General features: G+C 39.9%; 2 protein-coding genes across 6 annotated transcripts in view; one reads left to right on the forward strand and one right to left on the reverse strand.

Moving 5' to 3' along the window:
• Positions 1-253: 253 nt before the first annotated feature.
• The window catches only part of LOC136441537 (metal-response element-binding transcription factor 2-like), a 53,472-nt gene continuing 26,103 nt past the window's right edge, over positions 254-27,622 (forward strand). For 2 of the 4 annotated variants that reach the window (XM_066437878.1, XM_066437880.1), the window contains exons 1-13: positions 254-388; positions 1,033-1,105; positions 1,784-1,879; positions 2,529-2,597; positions 3,420-3,682; positions 4,325-4,406; positions 4,613-4,708; positions 4,841-4,941; positions 5,233-5,263; positions 5,524-5,564; positions 6,519-6,595; positions 7,236-7,288; positions 7,916-8,027. In XM_066437878.1, coding sequence (XP_066293975.1) covers positions 1,033-1,105; positions 1,784-1,879; positions 2,529-2,597; positions 3,420-3,682; positions 4,325-4,406; positions 4,613-4,708; positions 4,841-4,941; positions 5,233-5,263; positions 5,524-5,564; positions 6,519-6,595; positions 7,236-7,288; positions 7,916-8,027 — 1,094 coding nt within the window. In that variant the 5' untranslated portion in view covers positions 254-388. The remainder of the gene's footprint in view (positions 389-1,032; positions 1,106-1,783; positions 1,880-2,528; positions 2,598-3,419; positions 3,683-4,324; positions 4,407-4,612; positions 4,709-4,840; positions 4,942-5,232; positions 5,264-5,523; positions 5,565-6,518; positions 6,596-7,235; positions 7,289-7,915; positions 8,028-27,622) is intronic. The other 2 variants (XM_066437881.1, XM_066437882.1) reach the window with 2 other exon arrangements.
• LOC136442380 (melatonin receptor type 1C-like) overlaps positions 8,881-27,622 on the reverse strand; it is a 28,937-nt gene continuing 10,195 nt past the window's right edge. For both annotated transcript variants that reach the window (XM_066439196.1, XM_066439197.1), the window contains 3 exons: positions 25,055-25,136; positions 11,862-12,060; positions 8,881-11,380 (listed from right to left, as the gene is read on the reverse strand). In XM_066439196.1, the coding sequence (XP_066295293.1) occupies positions 11,083-11,380; positions 11,862-12,060; positions 25,055-25,136 (579 nt within the window). In that variant the 3' untranslated portion in view covers positions 8,881-11,082. The remainder of the gene's footprint in view (positions 11,381-11,861; positions 12,061-25,054; positions 25,137-27,622) is intronic.

A 27,622-nucleotide genomic window follows, 5' to 3' on the forward strand; every position in this document is an offset into this window, starting at 1 on the left:
TCTGCACAAAACTTTTCAAAAAAAATGTTTTCAATAGAATAGTGACATTTTTGTAACCAGTTTGATCATTTGGTCTTTAAAAGTGGTAAGATTGAAATTACAATTAATTTTTCATGCGAAAATTCAAACGTAAGATCACTGCAAACGTTATTTGTGAGTCTATGGCATTGTTTTTCAAACAGGGAGAACGCATGAGCCAATGCCAGAATGTTGCTCTTCCAATTCGCCACACTAGGGGGCGCTTTTCATGATCCGAATTTTCCCGCCATTCTGTGACCCCATCAGTAAAAACATCATGGCGCACATATGACGATATTTTCGATGATCCAAACATTCTGACTTGCTTCCTTATCTCCCAAGCCAACGATCACGTACTTCTGCATCAAGGGTATGTACAAACCTACCTCAGCTACATTTAGGTTGAGTAGATTTTGTAGGAAGTGTTGTTATTTCACCAGCAGCGCAAGAAAAGGGAGAAAGTGTACATGTCGATTTACTAAAATGAAGGGGGAGGGGGGCGACGATATACAGCCAGAGTAAAAAGGAACGGTTGTTCAAATCACAAAGGTAGACAGACCACCAGGGTTCTTACCTGGTGCGAACGTTTGGCAAAACAGGAAATCATGGTTAGGGACGGCAAAGCTCGGTGATAGGTGGGGACATAATTTTGAAAGTTGCAGTGGAGGGTAACGTTATATAAATAATATATGAACCAAGCGTAACACAGCACGAAGAGACCACGTCTAGTGGTATAATAGACGTTAAACAAGGACAACAACAACAACATAATATATATGGGGTTGCACTCAGTATGACTATGAGGCAAGCAAAAATTATGCATTTCTGTCTCTGTGTGTGTCATGGAGGGGTATCTGCGTGTGTGTTTCTCATTATACCCAAATATATTATTATTTGCATCCTCAGTGTTGCTTTTTTGTTGTCTGGGACTGTAGGTTTTTCAAAGCAGTATGGGTAAGGGGGTGAAGTCTGCTATGTTTTAACTGTTGTGCCGTGATTGTTGATGTTATTCAGATGGACAAGAGTGGATCGACTCGACCCAAGGGAAGCCCGAATGAGGACGTCAGTCCTGGCAGAAACAGTCCCCGTAAGAAACAACCTACCTGTCATTTCCCTGGTCATAATATGAATATGAATCTGAATACAATCAGTATAGCCGATATAACCACCCTACGGCGTAACACAGCAAATTTCTTTTTTCTTTGGCAGCAGCTGGTTATATTACACTGCATTTATTTGTGAATAATGATTTATTTGTAAGGCCAATTTTGTTAGCCTTGACTCTCGAGGGTTTATGTACTAGTACATGTACAGATTAATTACAACTTACGGGTTTGGATAATACATATTAAGTATTCCTGGTGCATAGGCTGAAAAAAATTATAAGGCTATAAAAAAAGTTCAGATGTGTCATTGACTTATTGTGTTTAAACAACCTTCTAAAGTTAGTAGTTATTATTATTACAGAATCAAATACTGATACCAAAAAGTTTTAGTATTTTGTTAACAATAACTGTTTAATTCTGTTAACGTTGCATTGAATGTGATAGATGATTGTATTCAAATTTCACATCTTCAATCTTGCGTGATACTTTCTTGCACAGATCTAGAAAGATTGATGGATCCTTTGATGCCCGGTAAAAACCATGCCTCAAAATGCATATATAATGATTGTAACAAACCATTGATATTATACCATCTTTATTAACCTATTTTGGAGTTGGGAAAACGTCTCTTCATAATGTTTGGAAATTTGCCCCTGAAGGTAAAGTCCAGAAGAAGTCTCGGCCGTCTGGCTCTAAGAACAGGTCCAAAGTGTTGCGTAAGACTAAGACAAGTAAGAGGCCTCTCAGAAGGAGAGGTAGGTTGGTGTGTTTTGGATTGAATCCTGAGTGGTTTGGTGTGCAACTTTAACAAAAAGTTACATACTGCTGCTATGGACTCTACGTTGAGTTTGGTTTGCAGTGAAGGTTCATACCATAACAACTTCGTCATTTTTGCAAGGGAAAGCAATCGGTAATTGCTACACTAGAAGCAATATTAATTGATCTATTAACCAATTGGCAATAATCCTTGCAATGCTAACAGAATTGCAGATTGCTATTCTTGAGAATGACAGCAGCTGAAAGGAATGATTGGCATCGTTTTGGAAAGTCCGGTGAAACAGAAAGTTTGAATTTCCAGATATGAGAAATCCTGTGGTCCTGATGAAAGAGGATGAGCAAAACATTTTACGAAAAAAAGAAAGTCAAGTGGACTGCAATAAACTTAATTCTGAAATGTGAAATCAAAATAGCTACAGAGTGGGAATATGAAAAAAATTAATGCTACAGACTAAGTGGGAATATGAAAAACAATGTGAACGGTGTGGTTCTAACTTGCCCTTTGCAAACTGTTCCCCAGAAGCAAATTGATCTTTTACCCCAAAATGCACATATTTTATGCAAGAGATGCATATAAACATTACATAGGAATCAAAGGCTTAAGAATTGTTGCTGTTACTGTTGCAGGTAAGATGATCCAGCCAGCCTCCTCATCCATTCCCTCATCACCTACAAGGATGAAGGCATTCCCACATGGTAAAGGCACACTGTTTCTTTCTGTTGTTATGGTTAAGGCACTGTCTATACACGTACTTCGGTACAGTTTTATTTTTCCTTCGAATAAAAACTCTAACTTCATGATTGAAAGAATGATATTTTATAGGCAAACACATCAAACTTTTATTCACTTCAAAATTGGTTTCATCTTTCGGTCAGCAATTGCCATGCAGTACTGGTGTGGACAGACAGGGGGCATCCTTTCATTGTAACATTGGCTCCTGTACAGCTTTCTACAGTGCAGCTACATTCAGGGCTGGAAATGCTTTTATCTACATGTAAACACCTGCACTGTTCCATGCACCAATGCAGGTGAATTGCAGATAGATATCAGAAATAGGCACGGCTTCAATACCTGCACTAACCTGCATGTGTAGGTGGTATACTAGTACATGTACATGTATTTCAAATGCTATGCAGGTTTGGACAAGTTTTTAAAACTTCACTTGCCTTATAGGGCAAATACATAAAAAGATCTACTTCCCCAGCCAACTTTTCACTGGCCTGAAATGTGAATGACATGCTGTATTTCTATGCTTTTTTACTTGCAGCTAGGGCTTTTATCTTTAAGCAATAAAAACAGACAATCTAGACAAACTGGTAGACTTGTGGATAACGATATTTCAAAGAGGGTGCTCTTATATTACATAGGTGTCCAAAAGATTGCACTTGTCCAGGAGGACATCCACTTCCTTGATCAGTGGTTTCGCTTGCCAGGGCAATCTTGCAAATAGACTTATGTTATATTGTCCAACCCTGCTATGCCAAATAAGTTATAACCTTGTAATTCTTAAATCACAGGAACCCCAAACAAGTCTCCCCCTGAGACACCCACCAGAATGAAGGCCTCACCTTCCAGAATCAAGACCTCTCCGTCTTACGTCGAGAAGAAACAGAGACACTCGTCCCCACAGATCACCCCCAAGAGGGAGAAGGTCCCCTACAACGTGACTCCCAACTGTAGCAGCGGCTTGGAGATGTCTCCTCGGAAGGACTACGTGGTCAGTCAAGACGTCCTGGCCAGGTGGACGGATGGGCTGTTCTACCTGGGGACGGTCAAGAAGGTGAGGAACAAGAAACTCCTTTTCTTTGCAGTGTCTTAAAGTTAAGATATCCAGGCCCACATGTCTTTTTTCTTTAGGTTTGATGTATATCTTGGATGATGAACTTTTCATATGTTGACAATATCTGTAATGTGAAACCTTTGGGAAATACTTGCTCTGTCCCTAGTCCACTACTAGATGCTGCGCTGAGCGACCAAAGATTTGAGAAATCGCTCAACAAATGTTACTAGTAGAGAACAAATTTACTTACGTTTTGTGTGTGTTTTTGTTAGGTCATACCTTGACGTCTTGCGTCATGTTCCAATCATAAAATCAAGGGTTACACAAATCCAATTTTGGTTGCTTCTTACTAATCTTAGCAATTTCGCTTTCTTGTGGAAAAGGGACCTTAATTAGTGAGCCAAATATAACATAGATAGACTACACAAGTAACCACATTGTATTGTTACTTACAGTTATTCTGTTGATGAATGTTATGTTAACAATATCTTACTTGAATGTGAGACCTTTGAAATATCTGCCTTGTCTGTCTAACACTTAGGGAACTAAATCTAACAAGAAGGCCCAATAGATATACATATTGTTTCAGCATAACACATCTGTACTCATCTATTGTTGTTGTTTTTGTTGTTGTTTACTTAGGTTGATGAGAAGTTGGGCCGATGTTACATCCTGTTTGAAGACCAGTCCTCCTTCTGGGTCATGTTCAAGGATATGATGGGGAGTAAGTAAAGAAATAAGAAATAGAAAATATCATTTCATTTTCTGTGTAGAGTATAAAACAGAATTTTTCCCATTTGATTTTTATGTACGTACATGTAAATATTTGGGATTTGCAAATGACCAGGCTAATTGTATTGAAGTCAACTTGACCCAAACCTTGTCTCTTCCAAGCCTGATGTTGTTCTGTATGTTTTGTCCTTTTCCCAGGTCCCAACTACAACACAGAGTTGACCTGTACCCTGTGCAGTGATGGAACCTCGGAGGAGCCCAACCAGATAGTCATCTGTGATAGATGTGGACAAGGTATGGATGTTAACACATGTCTAATTCACTTTGATTCTTTGTACATAGTTTAGTCCCGTATATAGTCCCGTTTAGAACTTTTGTTACGCTTCTCCAGTGGCTCAAGGCTTCATCAAATTGACTGTGTTCCAGGTTACCATCAGTTGTGTCACCAGCCCCCTATCCTGGACAGTGTGTTAGAGCCGGAGGTGCAGTGGTTATGCAGACAGTGTATCTTTGCCAACTCTGTTAAGGTAAATTTGATTGTCTAAAAGCTGTTTAAAAAAATCTTTATACGGGTAGTGAGAACTGTCCTTTAGTTGGTTTCCAGTGTATCAAAGACGACATGATGTATGTGGACCCTTTTTAAGGCTCCAATACATTCTGTCTCAGAAATATGCTCACATTGGAACAAACCAATATTGATTACTTTTTGTGATAGAATTTGTATATATTTTCAACAGTTAGTCAGTTTATTGAATAACTACCATGAATAACTACCATGACAGTTCAAGAAAAACATACTCTTTGTTCCTTTCTTACAGAGAGGGGGTGCTCTGAAGAAGGGTCCAAACGGTAAGTTTGTGAGTTCTTTCCAAGGCTGCAGGAGCTGGTGCAAAAGTGCAGCAGCCCCACCTTGCGGACGTTGTGAATATTGCAGCATTCAAATTTACACTTTTTTTCAGTAGACATGTATTACCAACTAGATATGTAAGCAAATATTCTCACTAGATGGTGCTGCATTCGTAGTAAAATTGATTAGAGAAATATATGATGTACACAGTTATTAAGTGTTCGTGTATGTTAATTAACCTGTTGATCATGTACTCTTGCAGCTAAAGCGCTTCAACAGATGAAATTGGCGCTTCCTTATGAAGTAAGAACTACAACATTAATTATTATTCTTTTCTGGAACTTACAAATGGATATAACTATAAGTACACATAGATAGATATAAATATAGACATTTGTAGTAAATTGTCATATACATTTTGCAATCTTTATTGACACAACACCAATATGATATAAAACATTTTGAAATTTTAACATTTGTTCTTGGCTTTTTGATTTTTTTGTTTATTTCAATACCCCTCAGCCAAACAGCTAGTCTTGTAGGATTCAAATAAAAACTTGCACAAGTCACGATGAAAACATACAGATAGTAATGATATTAACAAACCTTAATTATGAGACGACTTAACTTATATAGAAACGGTGGATGAATATTATCAAGTTAGTTTTCCTAACAGAACTGTTCCTTCGTGCCAGACGTGCCCAGGCTGCCATGCTCTGTCCCCCATTAACCTGTACACAGCCCTGTTGTCCCAGATGAACATGACATCACAGGCAGGTCCTCCTCACTGATGTAGTTCTGTTTATACTGGTTTTAAGTGCAGTAAAGGTTATTTTGGTACAGGTCCAAAATACCGGGACATCAATGTACCTGTATTGTGTCCAAATAGACAAGCATCCAAGTTTATACTTATTCAACTGTTAATTCATGTTCCTGTCACCATTGAAGACCACAGGTTACCTTGTGAAATTGTTCAGGTACAGGTACAGGTCCTGTATCTAAACCACTGTACTGGTACCTGTACCTGTACTAATGTTATGTTTAGGTACGCAGCCCTAGTTCTGTTGGTTCCAGTTCCAGTTACTTGCAAAACTGACATCTTACCAGTTCCAGTTGGTTTCAAGCTTACCACAAATCTAACCATCCTATGTTTAATACCCTAACTACTAATCCTTTAGTAATAAAAAAAACTATTAGTATTACGTTGTGAAGTGAATCATGCTTATTGTCATGATTTGTGTTGTTCTTGTCCACCAGTTGTCTTCCCTGTCGTGGGATTCCGCCCACCGGACCAATAAGCAGGAGTGTTACTGCTACTGTGGAGGTCCAGGAGAGTGAGTACTGTGTCTATTGCAGTCTTGTCTCTGCATTTTTACCCTGTTTGTTTGCTTGCATGTGTATCCAGCAGAATAACTTAAGAACGGAGAGATTGCGATGACATTTGGTGTGTGCGAAGGTGTTGTGAACCTGATGGTCAAGGTTGAATTTGGGTCTCCTGGTGGCCTACCTTGGCGTTGCAGTAGAACTTCCGTTTTTTGTATCTTCTGCTATGTACATGCTATGGCCTTGTTATCTATTGGTTTTGCTGTGAAAGATGCATAGCCAGGGCTGCCCGACTACATGTACATGTAGTCAGTGGATGTTACAAAGGGCTAGACCTAGCCCTGTAGACAGGACATTACAAAATGTGGATTTAAGAATTTTCTTTTAATTCTTCACAAAGGAATAGACAGGAAAGTGTTGGAGCAAAGAAAAAAGGTGGTGGTGGACATGGAAAAAAAGTCATGGTTTTTTTTTTTTTAAATCTACTAGTAGATTGAGCAGAACAAATAATGATACCTTGCCTGGTACAAACTTTGATTGCTTGTTATTCATATTCTTGCATGTTGATACATTCTAGATCAGTCTGATGCTCCCTGTCCTGACTTCTTGTCTGGGTTGTGATATTGACAATATTTGTTGTGTCCTCATCAGTTGGTATCTCAAGATGTTACAGTGCTCCAGATGCAGACAGTGGTTCCATGAAGGTAAGGTTACATCTTATGTACAGTTAGAAGACGTCAGAAGAAATGTTCCATTACAGCCGAAACATAGTTTAAGCAGATCTATCCCGTCCAGTTTGTAGTAATACTGATGAACTCAATGTGTAGATTGTGTGTAGTACAAGTTTGTCTGATATGCTTGAAAAGTTAGTCCTCAGTGTTTCTTTTCTTGCTGTCTTTAGCCCATGCTGTTCTAAGCCATGAAATCTAACTAACTAACAGTAGTTGAAGCTAATCTACCTCTGTTTTAAACATGATGGACATCTTTGTGTAGATTTTTACCCTGAGTGTTTGTTTACTAGCACGTGTGCAGTGCCTAGAGAAACCCATGCTGTATTTTGCCATGAAACTGAAGATGATATACACAAGTCATGTACCTTTGGCTTTAAACTATTGATTAAAGTTAAAGCAATACTGAACATTATTGTCTGTGTGAAGTTTTTAACCCGGAGTGTTTGTTTGCTAGCATGTGTGCAGTGTCTAGAGAAACCCATGCTGTATTTAGCCATGAAACTGATTGCAGAAGATAATATACCTCTGTTTTTAAAGTTAAAGCAATACTGAACATTATTGTCTCTGTGTAGTTTTTAACCCTGACTGTTTGTTTTCTAGCATGTGTGCAGTGCCTAGAGAAACCCATGCTGTATGGAGACCGGTTTTACCTCTTCGTGTGCTCTGTGTGCAACGCTGGGCCAGAGTACCTGCAGCGCATGGAGATGAAATGGTAAGTCTATGCCACTTATTACTCCGCAAAGGAGGTCAGTGACCTCTGACTGGATTATTGTTTTTTGGTCTGCGTTTGTGTGTTTGCAGCTATAGCTCAAAATCCTTTTGATGGATTTGTTTAGATTTTGGCCTGTCAGTAGTCATTGGGGTGCCAATATATGCACAGTAATTTGGGACACCCTAGCAGTATTTTCAGGTTTTAGAGAATTATACAAAATGTAGATCGACACCCCCATCTTGAAGGTGTGGTACAGTCCACATCTGTCATATTGGAGCTTTCGTTGGCAGGGGTCAGTTAACTACTCTCCAAGCAGAGGTTAGGCTCTTGGTTGTTTTAGATCAGCTGTCACTTATGATAATAAAGAGTCATTGGTAGTCCTTCGAAGACGAAGATGACTGTCAGTGTGTTGCTCATTCACGGGGGATGTGCCCTCATGTGGCTTCTCAGTCCGAAGCTTGAGGCACACAGCCGTCCACATGTTGTGCACTGGTGGTCCGCTGTCTGGACCGCTGTTGCTGCTGCCCTGTGGCGCTTGGCTCTGGCTCTTGTTTTTCCCAATCTCCATCATTTTTTACAAAATCTTATCGCCAAATGGCAGGACAACAGATATTGCCATTTCAGCAGACATCTTGATAGACAGAAATGGCATATCTTTTGACATGAATGTGTAAAAGATTTGATCAAGATTAGGTTAAATCATACCAGAGGGTGAGAACAAGCTTGGTAGGGGAAAACTCAAGCGGCTGATAAAGACACAATACTGCTTGTAATATGCTTGGTATATTTCCCCAAGGAAGGTACATTGTATGTAGTCATCAGGAGCAAGAAAAAGGTTGACAGAGATAAAGGATATGTTGTATAACATAGATGGTTTATTTCATTGTTTTAAGTCAACATGACATCCCAAAGTCCATATAGCATTCAGCAGTTCCAACAGTGGAACTTTGTTCTGTTCCAACATTCTGAACTTGCTTGTAATTTCTAATTTAGGCGGACTTTAGTTTACACTTGTTTTTTGAAACTGTTGTACTAGACATCGTAGTCTACCGGGTACTTGTCTTGTAGACTTAGTCTACAGCTCTTTTGATTTCTGAGTGTAAAAGAAATAAAGAAAAGTCTACTGATGAGTAAAGAAGTGTACAATGTACTAAAGCCTCAGAGCTGTAGTCTAAGAGGAGTGGACTTGAATGTCTAGTAGAATAGTTTCGAAAAACAAATGTAAAGTCTGCCCTAAAGACACAGGACATTTTTAACCACGGCTGCAGTCACTGTTAGTAAGATGTTAGATAAAGTTTAGTTTTGACATCTTTGCACTATACATTATTCATTCATTAGTGATATGTTACCTTCACAGACAATCTTCTGTAGGTTGATTGATCATTGTGTAGTACATGTACATCCGGGATGATTTGTCCTGTGTGTTATTGCAGTGGGACTGAAACATAGACTTTGTGTCTCAGTCTCTTTCTGCAAATGGCCTCTTGGTTACTGTTACATGATTTTGTTTGATGAATCTTTATAGACAATATTAGGCTCATGAGGATCATTAATAAATTTTATAGATAATGAGTATCCATCCCTTCTGCCATGACAACATTCATTAAACTAACTCAGAAGTATTAGATCGATGACAGCACGGAACAATTTGCAGGCTCAGAAGAAAAGCTGAAAACTTATACTTTAAGTTATATTACTTTTCTAACCTGCTCCCTACTGCCCAACTCTGTAACCAACAGGGAATTGGGTGCCAAACGGCTACTTCAGAGTGCGAAACGTTAACGAGACTTCCCTTGAAGTGAAATATATTCATGTCTTTCATACTTAATTTGCATTGATAAAGGTCCTCTTCAGTTTTGAGAATTGTTTTCTCTTTACTGCAACAGAGACAGTGGCACTCAATCAGTTCACATTTGTATCTTGTATGAATTTTCCACTGTCGTTAACGCTTGAGTATTGAAGCACTGGTACTCTATTACTTGTGTAAGTACGTATATTGCTGTATCATTGTCATAAATGATGGTGACACACAATGTACATGTATGTACATAATATGTTACAATGCAAGTACCCATCTTTAGCAGTGACAGTCCACAAGTCATTTTCATATTCATTGTACATTTAGATACATATATGTCAGTCTGTATTGCTAGACGTGTTTCTGGAATAGCATACATCAATACTTCATGTACAGTTTAGTCTTATTATAATCATTACTTCCTTTAATATCTCTGAACAGGTCCTGTACACAACATTTTATATATCATCATCATCGTCGCCGCTTTCATCTGTCGACGATGCGGGCCACCACTGCTTTCCACGCACTTCTGTCCAGTGCCTGCCTTCTCACTCCTTCCCAAGTGAAGCTCAGTTCCTCCAAGTCTCTCATGACAGTTTTCTCCCATGTTATCTGTTGACCTCCCCTCCTTCTTTTCCGCTGTGGTACCCAAGCATTTTATATATAGTCATATGACATAATACATCAGAGAAATTTGCTTTCATTGATACTTTTAAAGACATCATCAAGAGTTAGTAAACAGATTGATGCAAATATGTAATCATAATGCTTTCCTTTTTTGAAAGCCTCTTTAGGCTTCTCTTTGCCATGGTCATTATCATGATATACATCCCTTCCCATGTGTAGAACTGATATACATGTAGGATACAGTATATCAGTTACAACAATATTCAATGGGAAGAAAATTAAGGCTGTCAAGGGCTGGTAAATCATATTAGAAGGCAGCATCTTGTAAATGATGGTTATTCTAGAGAAAACAAAGAGAAGTAGCTCTTAAAAAAAGGGAATTCTCACCCCTCTTCAATGTTATGTATAGTTAACCTTGAGGGTATTGTACAGCATTGCATTTATGCTGATTCCGCCCTTATTCACTTCAATTTCTTTCACATTCTTGCCGTTCCAGAATTTTGGTCTGTCCCTGTGTAAGGGCTATGATTATTGATGGCAATTATCATATTCTATAGTTTCATGTTCATGTACCCCCTCATCCATAGTCTACAGTCTTTCGTTGTCCTCTCCTACTGTCTAAGCATTATTTCACACAGGAGTAGGCTCTGGACTGGAGGCCTTCTCTTTCCTCACAGCTTTCCACCGCGTGAACATCTCCTTATAGGCAGCCTGGAGCTGCGAATTCATGAAGCCATAGATGATGGCGTTTAACCCGCTCTCTATCAGCGCTAGCCACACGGTCACCACGTGCACCCACCCCTCCACGTGTCTGTACGTCGCCACGAGCATCCCGACGGCGTACGGTCCCCAGCACGTCACGAACACGATCAGGGCGGCAAGCAGCTTCTTCCCGAGCCGCTGCTTGTCGGCCTGGTTGGAGGACATGCTGGAGGGAAAAAAAGTGATCCAGTTTAGCTCACTGAAGAGTTCATAAGATTCAAGACTTCCACTGGTCGTGACAGAGAAGACAGATGCTTTGTACTGTATTTACAGGTTCATTGTACCGGGAGAATTCCCCTAGCTCTTTTCAACAAGCACAATGACTAGTGGACTACAGCTTAGAGTCCCGTCCAAAGGACATGTCAGTTGAGCGATACAGAAGGAATCAAAGTCACAGATTCTAATTCCAGAGGCAGGCCACTTAACTTTAAAACTTAAAACTTTATTGTCATATCAGCTTGGCATTCTCTCAGAAAGAATGAATAACGCAGATTCACAGATCGTCTTTTCTAAAACCTTATCATTGTTGAAATAACAATCAAGATTACACAAGACAGTTAAAAATGAACATCACAACGTGACAACATATAGTCTCAAGAGTTTTGCGGGCATTGAATGTACTGCAATGGAGTTTGCATGCTACCTACCTGGAGACACTGCTGCGGCGCTGGTTGACGCGGTCCTGGGTCCTGTGCACGGTCCAAAACAGCTGGATGTAGCACTTAGCTGTGACGGCGAGTGGGATGATCGTCCCGGCGATCACGATGAAGATGGTGTAGGGGGCGGCGCCGTTGGAGTCGAACGTGCACATGAAGATCTCTGGCTTGTACCTGATGGCACCCCAACCTGTAACAACAGTTGAAACGTGCTATAAATCTTTGAATTACATAATCATGCATGTAAACCACACACCATAAACCTTGTCCTCCTGCCTAACCCTATGGTGCTTAGGGTTGTTTGACTTAAAATCTAAAGGTTTTGGGTTTGAATCCCTAGCAGGCCCCAATTGCCTTGCTGAACTCAGGAACAAATGGGTACTTAGCTTTGGTTAGGGACATCCTTTTGGATGGGACGCAAAGCTGGAGGTCCCGTGTTTGAGGAGAGATAAACCTAGAGCACGTGAAAGAACCCACCACACTTATCATAAATTATAAACATGGGTCTTTCCCGGTGAAAGTAGATCTTTTTATGGTATAACATTTATCATCTTGGTATAACATTTATCATCTTAACATGGTATAATTTTTACTATAAAGTCTGCTGTCAAGTTTAAAGGTTAGAAGTTTGGCCGTCTTTCACAAGAAGTTTTAGAATACTCTCAAACTGAATGATTGAAAAAGTTTTTTGAGTAGTTATTAGAAAAGTGCCCATAGAAAAGCCAAGGAAAGACTGTGTCTTCCTTTAGAAAAGTTAACTACCATGAATTACTACCTTTCAAGTCCTGTATAACAGAACCTAATCCCAGAAGATTCGCTGAAGGGTGCGGAAAATGGCGTTGGACTTTCCCGGAAATCCCAGGGAAATGTCAGTAAAATTATATTGCCACATCAGCAAAAACCTTACTAAGAAGGATTGATGATGGCGCTGTAATGTCTCTGAGAAAGGGACTCCATAATTTCCCTTTCCTTAGAAACACAATTGTACTGGGTAGTACAAGGTTTTACTAAATAAAGGTGAAAATCCCTATGGCCTTCCATCATAGACACTGGTACATTAACAGAAGACGCGTGCCCCATTTTTATTGTATTTACACCACCACATGAGGGATTTGTCATAGTATTTCTGGCAGTTTTACGCAGTTTAATTGTCGTAAAAGCTGCCCAGGTGCAACAGTATGTAGTCAAGCCCGGCCTATACTGTCCTTGGGTGTGAATGTCAATGACCAGCAGTATCATGTAAGTTCTTTGGTCTTTCAAAAGGTTACAAGCAGTCACGGAAGAACTTTCAGAGAGAAAGTTCTTACTCAAGGAGGTGGAGGAGGAAAAGGCAATCTCTGCTCGATATTTGGTCTTATTTTACATTGTTTTTTCAGCTCCTGCAGTTGGAGAATTTTGTCCAATAAAACTTCCTACTGGGTTATATGTTAACTTTATACCTTGTAGTCAGTTGCAGTTATGATGATGAGTTGCAGTGCAGAGAATACCTAAATGCATGCGTTAGAAGGGTATAGAATTGTGGACTTACTCAAAATCTTGGCTATTTATTCCAGTAAACGTCATACTATATTTTCCTTAAAGCTTGCTTCACTGGCTCAAGATATAAAAGAGGTTTAACTAAGCAAGATCTGTCATCGTACGTGTGATGTATACATAGTAAATTCTCAGCATAATCTCCTTATGTTCTACTTTGGAGGTTTGTTTCATCATCGACACCGCACGGCCCTGTTGCATTGAGTAATGGAGTTGTGACGTCAGAACGTTGTGTAAAGTGGTCGGATGATGACATCGGATTTAGACGTAATGACATGGAGATCAGCAGGTAGATGTCTATGTGTGGTCGACCTTCAAAGCACTTTCAGTCGTGACGATATTTTTGGAACTCACGTCACGAGTTGCTGTTAGTGTTAGGACAGATGCAGGGTTTTGGCTTAAATAATGAGAACCTCTTCAATGTACATACATGTATGCATGTATCCAGCATGTATGTCCTACACCTTCTTGACAGCAGCTTTTGTCACAATATAAATGCATGTACTGTACACTTCAGGTCTAGTTGCTGGCAAAAGTAAAGGCACTTTAAAGAAGAAACAACTTCAAGTGGTTCCAAATTCAGAGGTACATGTACCAAAATTAATGTAATCTAATTTAATCAGAAATTGTCTTATTAAAGTTGAAAGAAATTGAAAATTTAGTTGGAAGATAAGCTACACTTGCCCAAACTGCACATGTGTGCTTAAAGTTCTGGTGTTGTTCTTGAAATTTTTAATATTGTAATTAAGTTTTAGATTATACTTTATTTCTCTTCACAAGGCCCTCAGACTCAAAACCTATGGGTCGTGGTATTCAGGAGCAGTGTGTCTTTTGGCAGAATGACAAACTGTCCATAAACTCGAACCTGACTTTTACACCGGTAACCTCATGCAAATAGACATACCATACAACTTTAAGTGCCAAAAGTTTGATGCAAAAATATGGTTATTGTGCTTCCTTGTTCATCTATCTTCAGCACTTAAACTGCCTGGTGTTATGCCTTATCTTCTGTTTATGTTTGTTTACAAAAGATGTACAGTGTATAACACCCTCACGATGCACTACTAAAAGAGCTGTTTTGGTGCTAAATTGCCCTCCCTAAAGCTTTAACCAGGAGATAAGACGTTCCTCTAACTGTAAAAGATGTATGATCGGGATAGTTGGTGGTGGTTGCCCCCGGCTAGGTTTTTACCTCAGATCAGTGGAGAGAACGTAAGGTACGACAGGTAGCGCTGAGGAGCAGGGCCTGAGGCGAGTGATTTACATTTTACGCTGTACTAGCATGTTTCAGTAAAAGGTCATTTAAGGAGACCGGGGGTTTGGTTGGCTCTTGGTAAAAATTCTGCTAAAGTTATTGATTTATTAGTTAGATAACCACATACAATGTGTGTGTAAAATATGTTGATGAAGGTCAGACATCCAGGTAATAAGATAAGCCAAGAATAGTTACTCTAGCAACTGGATAAAATTTTGAATCAGTCAGACGTTTCAGACAGCATCCGCTATCTTCCATCAGTGACTAGCTGTGTAAAATAACACATTGACAATATGTGTAAAATAGTTGTGTAGTTTATCAAACATATGCAAATGTTGAATGCTAACGTAAGGTAACCAGTTAACGTCCAATTTATTCAGAACGTATTTATCTTAAAACCGCGCGGACAGAGCCAAATTTCAAACCCATGGGCAGAAGTATCAGCTCTTCTAAAAAGAAAATGCATGGTCTGTAAGTTTTTCTCCGCCTGTTTAACGCCGTGCGAGCATGTATTTATACTGAGGTATATGATGAAGAATTGTGCTAGGATAACCCATTATCGTCCACTTCTGAATGTTTTCCCTTCTAGCGCTACGCTTGAAGAACATAGACCAGAAAAAAATGCACAGTAACTGTTCAAAGTAGTCTGCAGACAAATGATAGTAAAACCACTATGTCTGTCTGGCCACTTGCTTAACGCGATGGAAAAAAACAATGTTTATCCGTAAATTTCCCCCCACATGCGCGGCACGTGGCGTTCACGTGGTAAACGCATGGCCATTATTTTTGCTGTGCAAAAATTAAAGAAATGGCTAAGGATCATACTTATGATGTTCTTTGTTGCTCATGAGAACAGGCTTTGGCATAATACACTGCAACATGTGGACATGAGCCAAACCGGACGTAAATAGGTTCTGCACGTAAATAGGTCATGTTACGTTATTATTAGAGTCTTTGTATTTCATTACATTGAAGTTGAATGCTACATTGTACCTTCTCTAACTGATATGGCCAGCAACATATTCAATTACTGGTCATGAAACAAGGTACATTACAGTACAATTTACATGAAGCTTTCATCAATTTCAATAACATTTTTAACATGTTAGCAAAGTAAATCATTGCTCTTAAATTATTTGTCTTGTACTATTGTAGGGGATTTGAAATTTCTATCATCATGATCTATAAAAAAAGTTGCTTCTTACCAGACTGAGTGCTATCGTATGAAGAGTATTCTCCTCTCAGTCAAAGTCAATAAAGGTATCATAGTAATTTTTCATGTTAGCTTGAAAAACTTTTCTGTTTGTCAACTTCAGCCCTTTGCCCAAGGAACAGAACAGTTGTCATTAATATCTGACAGTCGTGATGTCCGTACAAGCAGCTTATTTCCGCTGCCAAAGAGATGGGTAGATAGCTGATGGCTCAACTGTCACTCTAGACAAGATCAGGTCTTTTGATACTCGTTGACTGATGACAAGGTGGGGCACGGACCTTAATGTTGAGATTACTCCCCAATATGGAACTCTTGTGTCCCTCTGACAGTGTTTCTGTTGATGTATCGTAATGGATTGTCAGAGACATGCATTTTATACAATGTACATGTAACTGGAATTAACTTTCTCCCTGACCATAGTCTATTAATCGCTTAGGGACAAAAATCCTCAAAGAAATACATACCGGTATACATTGATCATTTCTGCGTGTAGCGTAGGTAGTCCAGTTTTTAGAGATTCTGCCTGTGGACCAAGAAGCTGTGACTTCGATCCCAGCTGTGTGGCTCACTCAACATGCGCGCTACTGGAAAGGGTCGCAGTGATACCTTAGGACAGGACGTTAAGCTGTTTTCCACTGTTCATTGTATTTGTTGAAAAGAGCTTGGGGAATTTCTCTGTTACAATTATCCTGTATATAAATGTACTGTACATACATGTACATGTAGCATCAGTCCAGTGGAAAATTAGCTCAAATGTTGCATTCATTTGAGCTAAACTGGTTTGACATCACTTTCAGTTTCTGAAAATGTTCAACATCTCACACATGTTTTTACTAAATGTTTAAAGAGGCAAATGCCCTACATTATGAAAAGACTCTTAGTCTGTGAGCCCTGAACGACATTTTGGGCTGTAATACGCCCGGTGTTCTCTTGATCATGGCACAAGTTTTAAGGATCGGTACATGACATTGTGGATGTGCACAGGCCCCAAGCCCCGTCTAATTTGATGGGGTACAATTTTTAGGTAAAAAAAACAATGCTCAAGTCTCTCAGGATTTTTAACTTTGGCAACCATCTGGTGATCAACACATATGACCAAAGCTCATCAACTGTGTAACTGGGGCTTATGTCTTCAGCTGAATATAAAAGTCAGAATTGGGAAATATTGGCATCGTCCCAAGTATAGATTGCAAAGTACATCTAAGCCAGGGATATGTAATGATTTACAATGTAGTTCAGAATTTTAACTTATTAATTCTATCTTGATATATCTGCAAGGCTTTTTGCCTCAGCATTGAGAAATATTGGCATCATCCCAAGTACAGATTTCAAAGTACATGTAAGCCAGAGATATGTAATAATCTAGTTCAAAATTTTAAACAATCAATTCTATCTTCATATATCTGCAAGGCTTTTTGTCTCAACATTAGAAAATATTGGCATTGTCCCAAGTACAGATTCCCAAGTACATGTACAGTTTGTAAGTCTGAGGGATACTTAATAATCTTGTTCAGAATTTTGAACAATCAATTCTATCTTGATAGATCTATATTTGCAAGGCTTTTTGCCTCAGTATTGAGAAATATTGGCATTGGCCCAAGTACATATTGCAAAGTACATGTAAGCCAGGGATACCTATCTTGTTCAGAATTTTAGAAAATCAATTCAAGGCTTTTTGTCTTTGTTCCATGTAATATCCGGGACTGCAGTAGGTTGGAACCACACCATTCATTTTGTAGATGTGAATCTTTATACTCGGAAGTTGTGGTTTGCGGTGGATTCATTATCATAATCCCAGATGTATACGTACATTGATGGGTAATTTTTCATCTGCTACACACGTTGTAGGTGACTTACTACCTCGTACAGTTATATATAATCAAGTTTTATAATCTACATGTCCTAGTAAGTGCATCACATGTTGGGGATTACGCATTTCATAATGGAATGACATGATGTACAATGTATACATGTATGTCCATACTTAACTTGTTTGGCAGTCTTACTTTTAGGAATCTTGTCTCTTTTTTTCTCTTTATCCAACTTAGAAACAGCTCAGTCACAACTTGAGTGGAATACCTTCTTCTAGTCTTTTCCTAATCTGATAAATGTGTACATTGAGTCCTAGAGCTCCTTTCTCAGTATGCGTCTTCTGGTTCTCTGGACAGCCCTACTTCTATTTATTGGGGGAACTCTCTGGGCCATGTATCGTCCAGCCTTATACTAGCTACTAGGTGACTCTGTCACATAGGTGCTTATTGCAGGTTGTGTAAAGCTAGTTTCATGAAAATGAAGACTATGCTGTTGGTAAATTGTGCTTACCCTGATATTTCTTTCATGGCACTACAGATCGATGCTGGTGCTAACTGTAGGGAAAATCCAAGATCTTTTTAAGAGTTTGATTTTACCCAAAAAAACGGCACTGAAGGTACCAAAAATAATGTGTTATCCACTAAGGCTACACCCAGGAAGCCAATTCACTATGCAGTTGTAAAAGTAATTACTAGTTTCAATCATTACGTAACAGTAACACCATAGAGAGGATCTCCATTAAAAACAGACTGATCCGACAAGATTGAGCCTTCAAAGCTTCCATTAACGTACGCAACCTCGGGAATGTCCAATTCAGATAGTGCAAATTACAGATTCTCATCAACGAAATGACGGTATTGAACTTGGATGGAGTGTTGTTATCACCTACTGAGCTGGGAGCTGAATTATAGTAGATAACTATTACTGTAACTGTAAAAGCAGCTGGCTCTACATCAAAGCAATAGGATATCAGCTTGATGAATATACTCATCAAAACTTCATATCAAAGCCTCAACTTAACTAGTTTTAGGGGAGATATTGGGAGCTTGCAGATTTAGCTGAAAAACAAATTTAAGGGCTGACTGTAGATTTTGAAAGTTTCATTATATGATCAGATATATGATAGTTTTTTTAAATTTGTGGTTAGAGCTCACTGCCAACTGTTCAGACTGCAAACTCGTGCTCTGTATTTCAGTTTTGTATAAGCCGAGAACTTAAATGTCATGGGTTCAGGTTCAGACTTAGTAGGTCCGGACCTGAGCCTAAACCTTTAGATTTGAATCCGGACCTGAACCTGAACGTGGGTTTAGGTATGCATCCCTAGTTTCAACCGAGAACTTAAAACACCTCAAATGCCTCATTTTCCCCCAGTCGTCCCACTGCGAAATTAAGTCCCTGAAGACTTTAATGAATTTACAGTAAAACAGAAAGTTCTTCCAATCCCTCCCGAAAGCACGGTCCGTGATCACCTAATCTCGCGACCAAGTTCCTAAGTCGTGAGATATACAATGTCATGTAACGTGTCTCACTGTCTATCTGACCTGGAAAATTTATTTGGGGTTTAGAAAGAACCCCCCAGAATAGCATTATCATGTAAGAGATTGATCAGGTTGTAGAGAGTGTGGCTGTGGGATGTGATCTTGATTAATGAGGGTATCCCCGCCTCCAGAGCACTTAAGCCTCCACTGCTTTAGGCTAAGATCTCTGTGATCTTACGGGTTGAGCCGCAAATCAGCTAGCATGACAAAAGAACCCATGGTGCGTGTGCTTCAAAAAGAGTTGTACTCCTCTAATAGCAACAGAGTTAGCTGATGCAATATTTATCATATTTGCCGTAGCATGGCTGTACTCACTTGTTAATGTTATTTATTGATAGCACTACCTCTAAGTTATTTCTTGATAGCACAAGTGCTTTTATAGTACAGTCAAACCTGTCTATAGCGGTCACTCAAGGGACTGGCCAAAACTGGCCGCTAAGGACAGGTGGCCGCTATGGAGAAAATGTTGATTAATTGACCACGAGTGACACATGTTTTCAGTACCCACTGAGATACATTTTTTTTATTCACCGCACAGTACACATGTAAACATTAACATAGGTAAGGCATATTTTAGAAATTCGATTCTTGTCCTTCGCAGCAAAATGCCACCTAGTTAGTTTAGAACAAAATTTATGTTGCTCAGTTGCCACTTACTGTTAGTTTTCGACCGTTTTCAAACATAAAATCGTGGCGACAATTTTCCTTGTCTGTTGTTGTTTGCTTGTCACGATCGGCTTCTACCATTGTGCTAATAGGGTAATGAGCGGAAGGTCGCTCTTTTGAGGGCTTTTTTCTGTTAGGAAAATTGCAACAGCCCAAATTATACATCATAGTAATGTTATCCATATTTAGTTTGAGGCTTTTGGTTTAGTAATTATCCTCAGTGATAGTTTGCAGCAAAATAAATTTAACACACTATACCTCCGCAACAGTGGTGTCTTTCGATGACCTTTATGCTGCTACGCCATTTTGAAAATCGTGTTTGGGCACATTTTCGGATGAATTCCCGGGGAAAACGGAAATATTGGGCCGATATTGAAACAATTCGCGAACTTAGCGCATCAGATACATGTGCGGGCTGTATTTTCCAAAAACTACCGTAATTTTTGCCCAGTCCAAATGCACAGAAATAGTCAAATATGCTACGATGTACAAACGCAAGCCATGTGAAGAAATACTTCAGTTCGCGCCAAACCATGGATCCTATATAATGTCTTTGGGATAATCTAACAAAGATAAAACATTCTTGTTTTCTTTATCATTATTATCCTGTCAAGTTGAGTTCACATAAACTTGGTAACTGCATTAAAAAAATGAAGATTTTGAACCCGGCGTGTGGTGGCGATGCGGCTTCCACCGGCGCACATTGCCCGTTATCGGCAGTGTTACTGTACTCGCGGGACCGAAAATCGTCTGGCCGCGACCGCGTTGGACAGGTGGCCGCTATAGCCTAATTCTTAATGCTTATGTCAATGGGAAAAATCCAAGGGACCGACAAAAAGTGACCACTATGGGCAGGTGGCCGCTATGCAAAGGTGGCCGCTAATACAGGTTTGACTGTAGTCAAATCAACATGTAATGTAGTACAGTATGATGATGAGTGTGTGTTGTGCTTTTGCCATTCTCAGACTAAGAATCACTTCACATTATTGAGTTAGTACTATTAAGATGCTAGTTCAACATACCAACTGTTAAGTCACACTTATCTCAAAGCAGACCTATCGGTGGAAAAACAGTATCCAAAGGGCACCAATGGCCTATTGGATACTGTCTTCCCAATGGTAAATCTGCTTGGACAGTTGGACAAAGCCTCACTGCCATCATGTACAAGAAAACTGTCACAATGGTTGCATTTGACTTTGTGTCACCACCCTCACGATAGCAAATTGACTTTAGCAAAGTTAAGAGTGAATAGAGTAGACCTTCCTTTTCCCATAATTTAGCAATATACAGTCATTATAGGTTGGCTAAAGACACTTTGACATTTCAGTAATGATGCTCACTTCAATGCATCGGTGGGTAAATCACACCCACAAGTCACACAGAACCCTCAAACATGTCCTCATCACAACGGTATAGGACTTAGCCTGACCTCGGCACGACTTCTGATGTTGTAAAACTGCCACAGAATGTCAGCGTGAGAGGGAAGTAATACATCACAGGGTGATTGTCAGCAGCCTCTCTCAGTGGACGTATATCCCTGTAGGATTCGCTGAGTGTCCTACAGAGCATAGCTCTGGGCGCATACAGGGGTATGCGTTAAAGGTTGAGTCTGCCTGGCGGCAAGAAGTTTTCAGTTTGTAATTGGGTTGAAGTTATGTTTCGAACATTTTTCTTAGGTAGGATTGTGAGCTAAGACATATAGATCAATCATTCTTTTAGTGGTGTCAGTGTGGCATTACAGTTAGAGTGTTGGGTGAGCTCAGAAGCAATAGGTCCCTAACTTGGCGAAGGAGTAACTCCCACCTAGCCTCTTTGGCTAATCTGTGAAAAGTGTGCAAAAAAACACACACGGATTTAATGTGCCAATGTGCCAACGTCTGCACATTTGTCACCAAGAGCCGTTAAATCTCTTTTAATCATTCTTAAGCTTGATTTCCTTACGGCCTGAAAAAGGCTACTGGACTACCTTTTATCTTTTACCCTCAGAAACCTTCCAACTTGCAAATTGCCTATTCTTGTCAGGTACTCCCTTTTACTCTATTAATCCAGCCGAGGCCTGATGCACTACTTGGGTGTTTCTGCCTGAAGGAGCATGATACTGCATAAATACAGACCGACTTTCAGAAAGGCCACCATGCTTTAACATCAAACCAAGAGCAGTGAATAAAGGAAGTGGAAATTCTTTGTAAATCTTGAAATAATCACGGTGAATTTATGTTTGTGACCTCTCCAAGGCATTGTGAACAATACAGAGTTTCTGACAGTAATGCATTCTATGTTCCAACATCAAACTTTCAACAAACCAAATCTTGAAATATTTGTGATGGGTAACCCGGTCTATGTTCACAATTTTTGCGGTGACCTCTCAATTGTAAAGGCACCACAAAGTCATCCAGAACAGTACAGATTTTTCCTTCATTAATGCACTCTTTGTGCCCACAGCAAGCTTTCAACAGAGCAGATCTCGAAATATTTGCAGTAGGTTTATGTTCATGATTTGTGCGGAGTCACCACATCCAGCACAATACAAATATTTCCATCAGCAATGCATTCTGCATGACCATAGCAAACTTTCAACATCTTTGTGGTGGGTTTATGTTTACAATTTTTGCAGTGACCTGTCCATTGTGAACATGTAGTCGCCCCACTGCAAACTTTAATCATGATGAATGCCTCCCTTTGTTCCCTTTCTCCTCGAACTTGAATGGATCTACAATATAAATGACTAGCTAGGGAAGCCTGACGAATGTCGCTGGGAATTGTGGCGTTGTTGTATTTGCGTCCAAGCACCTTTATTGCAGTTATTTGTAGTACTTGATATGCCACACTCGGGACTTTTCAAATCCTGAATTATCATGTGACATTCATCTGGATCCCTAGGGTTGTTGTGGTCACAGAAAACACACGGAGAGTCTTATGTCTAAGGCCCATGCATCTTACTTAGGAAGAAGATATGCCCTGTTATACAGTCGTTTGTATGTGGGAAATGTGTAGTAATGAAAAGTTCGCGTAGCGGTCAGCTCATTCTTCCCCCTAATTGTGACAAGACACAGGTGTATCACTGAACAGGGACTGATGTTAACTTCATTTTCTGTAGTTATGCCTCAAACCACTAAGTCTGAGATCTATTATTCTCCATCAACATGACCAGCTGTCCCAACTTGAACCCATATTAGCATGGCTAGCAGTACATTTCTTAAGGGTTTTTAAAGTTATAGGTCTCAAAAGTTGTGAGTACGAAATTATCATAAATGGACTCCAAATGGTGAAAAAAAAGCAGTCTAAGATATGTTTTTTGCAAGAAAAGAAGGAGAGAAGCTGCATATTGAACTCTTCTTTATTTTCCCCAATGCCCTGGAATTAATTGAGGAATCTCTCCACAATTTTTTCAGGGCCTTGGTTGCTTCCTATGTGTGAAAGATAGTTCTTAGACTAGTTAGAGTGTTATACATGGTGCCATAGCATGACTTATAGCCCTATCTCATTCCATACACAGTACTCATTTGTACTTGATATTCTAGAGGCCCAGTCTCTACTGCACATAGCTGTAAAAGGTTTGAGTTGTGAAAGCTGTCTTTCGCAATGAATCCTACATGAAACAAAATCAAGATTCCATTAAGGAGAGGGCAGTTAGAATCATTTTTGATTTCCTTCCTACTTTCATCCTAAGCCCTGCATCCCCAGTTAGGTGTAAGTTTGATTTTACAACTCTAACCATTTGTTTTCCTGAGCTCTCTCATAATGCTCTGAATAGACAAGCCATAGCAGCGACAGTGAGTTTCCTGGCTTGATCTTATGTTTTCTTTGATGTACAATTAGTCAATTATATTTCAAAGGAAAACAAGATCAAAAATGCAGTTAAACTCTAATTCCAATGTAACAAACAGCCAGTTTATTGTTACTTGTGCCCACTTACAGTTACATGCATGTGAAATGGGGCATAGGTTCTGGAGAACTTGATACTCTCTGGGGGAGCCACAAACTCAAGTTTTACACCATCCACGCAAGAAACGATACATATAAACACTCCTTCTTTGCCCGTACTATCCCACAGTGGAACACCCTGCCTGGCACGGTTGCGACAGCCCTCACTGTTGAGTCGTTCCGTGGCAGACTGAAGGCCTGCCCGCTTTAGCCCGGGACCTCAACTCCCCCCACCGAAATGTAGATGTAGACCTTGTCGTGACATTACTTTGACCTGATTGATTTGTTTTTAGCATTTTACAAGGTTATACATGTACCTACGGGTTGTTTAATCACGTCACATATCTCAGTAGGTGGCAGTGTGGGTGGATTCTGCATGTATTAATGATGAAATCTGTCCTCAGGCTCTGGTAAACATGACAAGATCGCATCATTTTTCTCATCCTCCACGGTTCCCTTAGCTCTGATATGGAGACACCGTGTCTACAGGAACATCTCACGAGTGCTGTAGAATCCTTTTAAGTTTGGATACATTCATCACTTCAGGAGTTAAACTTGTACGAAAGGAACTGTAAAGATTTTTAAAGGTGGTGCTTTTGAGTGCTTGAATGTGATGGATTTCTTGTAGAAATGTAGTTCGATAAGACTTTATGTAAATTGTGCTTTATGATGTCTGGATGCAGGCCGTGTCTACAGGACCTGTCTGTGATACTGAAACAGCAGTGTTTTCAACACCAAGGGCAAATATGACCATGTTAAGGAAAAATGGAGAATAATCTGGTTAATATAATGCAGGTGGCAAGTTAAATCATTACCATGACAACATAGACATGACTGGAGACGGTATGCATGTACCACACTCCAGTTGTCACTTCCCCCCAGCTTTACCTATGAAAGTATGATTGCAGTATTCAGAATATGGCCTACATAACAGTTTTCCCAGTTTCAAATTTGGTCAAGAATTTGTAATTACACAAGATGATAAAATTACAGAAAGAGCAGATGGTTTGAGCATGGAGTGAAAGAGGCAGTGCACATCAGATCCTGCTCCCCATCCTTAAACCGTGACCAAGGCCGCCACCGTCCGCCAAACAACCACCCTCCCCCACCCCACCTGTCTATAATACCGTTGTGTCACATGGCCTTGCTCTCCCAGGTCACAAAATGAGCAGAGCTGATGCTGGAGAGCTTCTTGTATCAGTTTAATTTCTCTTAGTTCAGTGATAAAACTGCCCCTACTTACCGGCCACCAGTGGTATGGACAGCACCACAGCCAGTACCCATAGTCCTGCCAGGATGGCCACACTTCTGCGCATGGTGAACGTCTGCAACAGATATGATAACAATCAACTTTTCTTGTATATTTTAACATAATACAAATATATATCTTACAGCTCTCCCAAGTAAAAAGTGTTTTCCTCGAAACAATGCCAGTAGCCATAATGCCAGTGTACTGCCAGGTCTGGCATAGTGTTAGTAAATGTTAAAGCCTACAAACTAAGACATGACACAAGTCCTATCCCTTAGCTGCTTACTGCCTTAACATCTCTGCTGTCATTCAAAGAGAAGTTTTAAAAGCACACTGGGCAAAGATTTATGTAAATTTCATGTTTTCTGCCTTTGGGATAAAAATGGAAGTTAAATCAGTCATCCTGAATTGAGGTGAAGCATGATGTTTTTTCATGTAGCTAGTAGCAGTGCAATGCGGCTTCTTTACGGCTCACGTTTTTTTAAGCCAAGCACACGGGCCACCCCTTCTCTTTTAAGTGTGTTGGGTTCTTTTACGTTCTTTGATGCTTGAGGCTAACCCAAAGCTCTCGTCCACTGGGTCACCCACTTGACATCAGCGTCCAAAATGACAAATACAACATGTCCAAGCTAGGACAACCCTCGAATGGAACTCCGGCCCACAGATCCATGAAATTTGATCCAGATGGCCAAGCAGCATGGTTGCATTACCGCTTGCGCCACAGAGAGATGTCTGCTTTTCTACAATCATACAAAGCTTGCGTTGCCAACACGTCGAGTCATGGCAGTTTTGTGATATCTGATGTTGGAGAGTGGAAAGTTTTCTGGTCGTTTGCCAGTTCCGCCTGTGCTCCATCCTGTAGTTCCGTCATTTCTACAAGTAGTCTCTTGTAAAACATGTTTCGCCAGAGTAAATGACAACTCCATTACAACCTGTCTTGTGGAACTCACAGGAAATTGGGCCTTAGTAGTAGTCCACTGTGTTCTGCTGCTGCAGTAGTCTTTGGGCCTTTGCCGGGGATAATTGGTAAAACTTAGGCATGTCCTTTTGGTATCCACTTCAAAAGTTTCTAATTTCTTTGTTTTCTTGGTGTAGGGCGTCCAGAAGACACCCTGATGCCCTACTAGCTAAATGCCTGGTGATGTCTGACGTTGGAAAGTGGAAAGTTTTCTGGTACCGTGCCAGTTCTGTCAGTGCTAACGTTACATCCTGTAGTTCCGCCATTTCTTTGCAGTCTCTTGTAAAACATGTTTTGATAGACTAAATGACAACTCCATTACAACCTGTCTGTCTTGTAGAACTCACAGGAAATTGGGCCTTAGTAGTAGTCCACTGTGTTCTATCTGCTGCTGCAGTAGTCTTTGGGCCTTTGCTGGGGATGATTGGTAAAACTTAGGCATGAAACAGGATGTCCTCTTGGTATCCACGTCAAAAATATCAAATTTCTTTGTTTTCTTGGTGTAGGGCATCCAGAGGACAACCTGATGCCCTACTAGCTAATTGCCTGATGATATCTGACGTTGGAGAGTGGAATGTTTTTTGGTACCATGCCCGTTCGCTAATGTTACATCCTGTAGTTCCATCATTTCTTTGCAGTGTCTTGAAAAACATGTTTCACCAGTTCTAGAGTAAATGGCAACTCCATTATCACACGGAAATTTGGCCTTTGCTGGTGATAATTGGTAAAACTTTGGCATGGTTTTCCTAGTGACAACTTGTCTTCCCCTGTTCCTTGTGAAAAGTTGAGAATGATTGAGTGAAAGTTTTTGAAAAGCACAAACCTAATACATGAATAGACATCCAACTGATTTTTACAGTACAAAAAGATAAGAAATACACAGAATAAAGACAAAACTAGAGGAAAACATCTTTTTTTGTCTCCTCCCTTTTTCCAATCCCCCAAAACAACCCTGCAAACCAGTGATTTTATTCATTTTGTTTAAATTTTTTGATCATCAGTAGCTATACAGGTCTGCCATTCAGTTTTGCTATACTATAGAGCAGAAAAAGGAAAGTCCATTCCTTGTGTTCCTGGTATATACTTAACATGTCCGCGGTACTGAAAAGCCAGCAGTTGGTAAGTCAGCCTTGTCATTTCAAGGCAGGAGTTTATTGTGCATGACTATACCGCTGCATGGCAGTAGAATTGTTAAAGGGTACATTTTACACAATTTGATCCATGGTCCAAGTAATAGATTGCCTTTGATCTCACTCACAGTTCACAGTCTGTAACTATCATATATTGAACATCAATAGACAGAAATGCCTACAGGTTATACACCGTGTAATTGGATGTATGTTTAATTTAACACATTCACTCTCAGAATAGACCACGCTTAGTGCAATCAAAGTTTGGCAACTGGTGCTCTCAGACAGTGTCTTTTACATTGCCATGAAAATGTCATTATGGAATAGCTATGACACCCAAGTGGTACTAGACTTGTAAATTACCAACATTAAAATTGATAATTTCACCGTGGAAGAAGGCCAACTTATCCTACTTTATGCTCGCGGCACAGAGTTACGATCTAGATTATATGGAGCATGGAAAGGTCTGCTGTT

Source organism: Branchiostoma lanceolatum, chromosome 9 (genome assembly GCF_035083965.1).
Source record: "Branchiostoma lanceolatum isolate klBraLanc5 chromosome 9, klBraLanc5.hap2, whole genome shotgun sequence".
Taxonomy (NCBI): domain Eukaryota; kingdom Metazoa; phylum Chordata; class Leptocardii; order Amphioxiformes; family Branchiostomatidae; genus Branchiostoma; species Branchiostoma lanceolatum.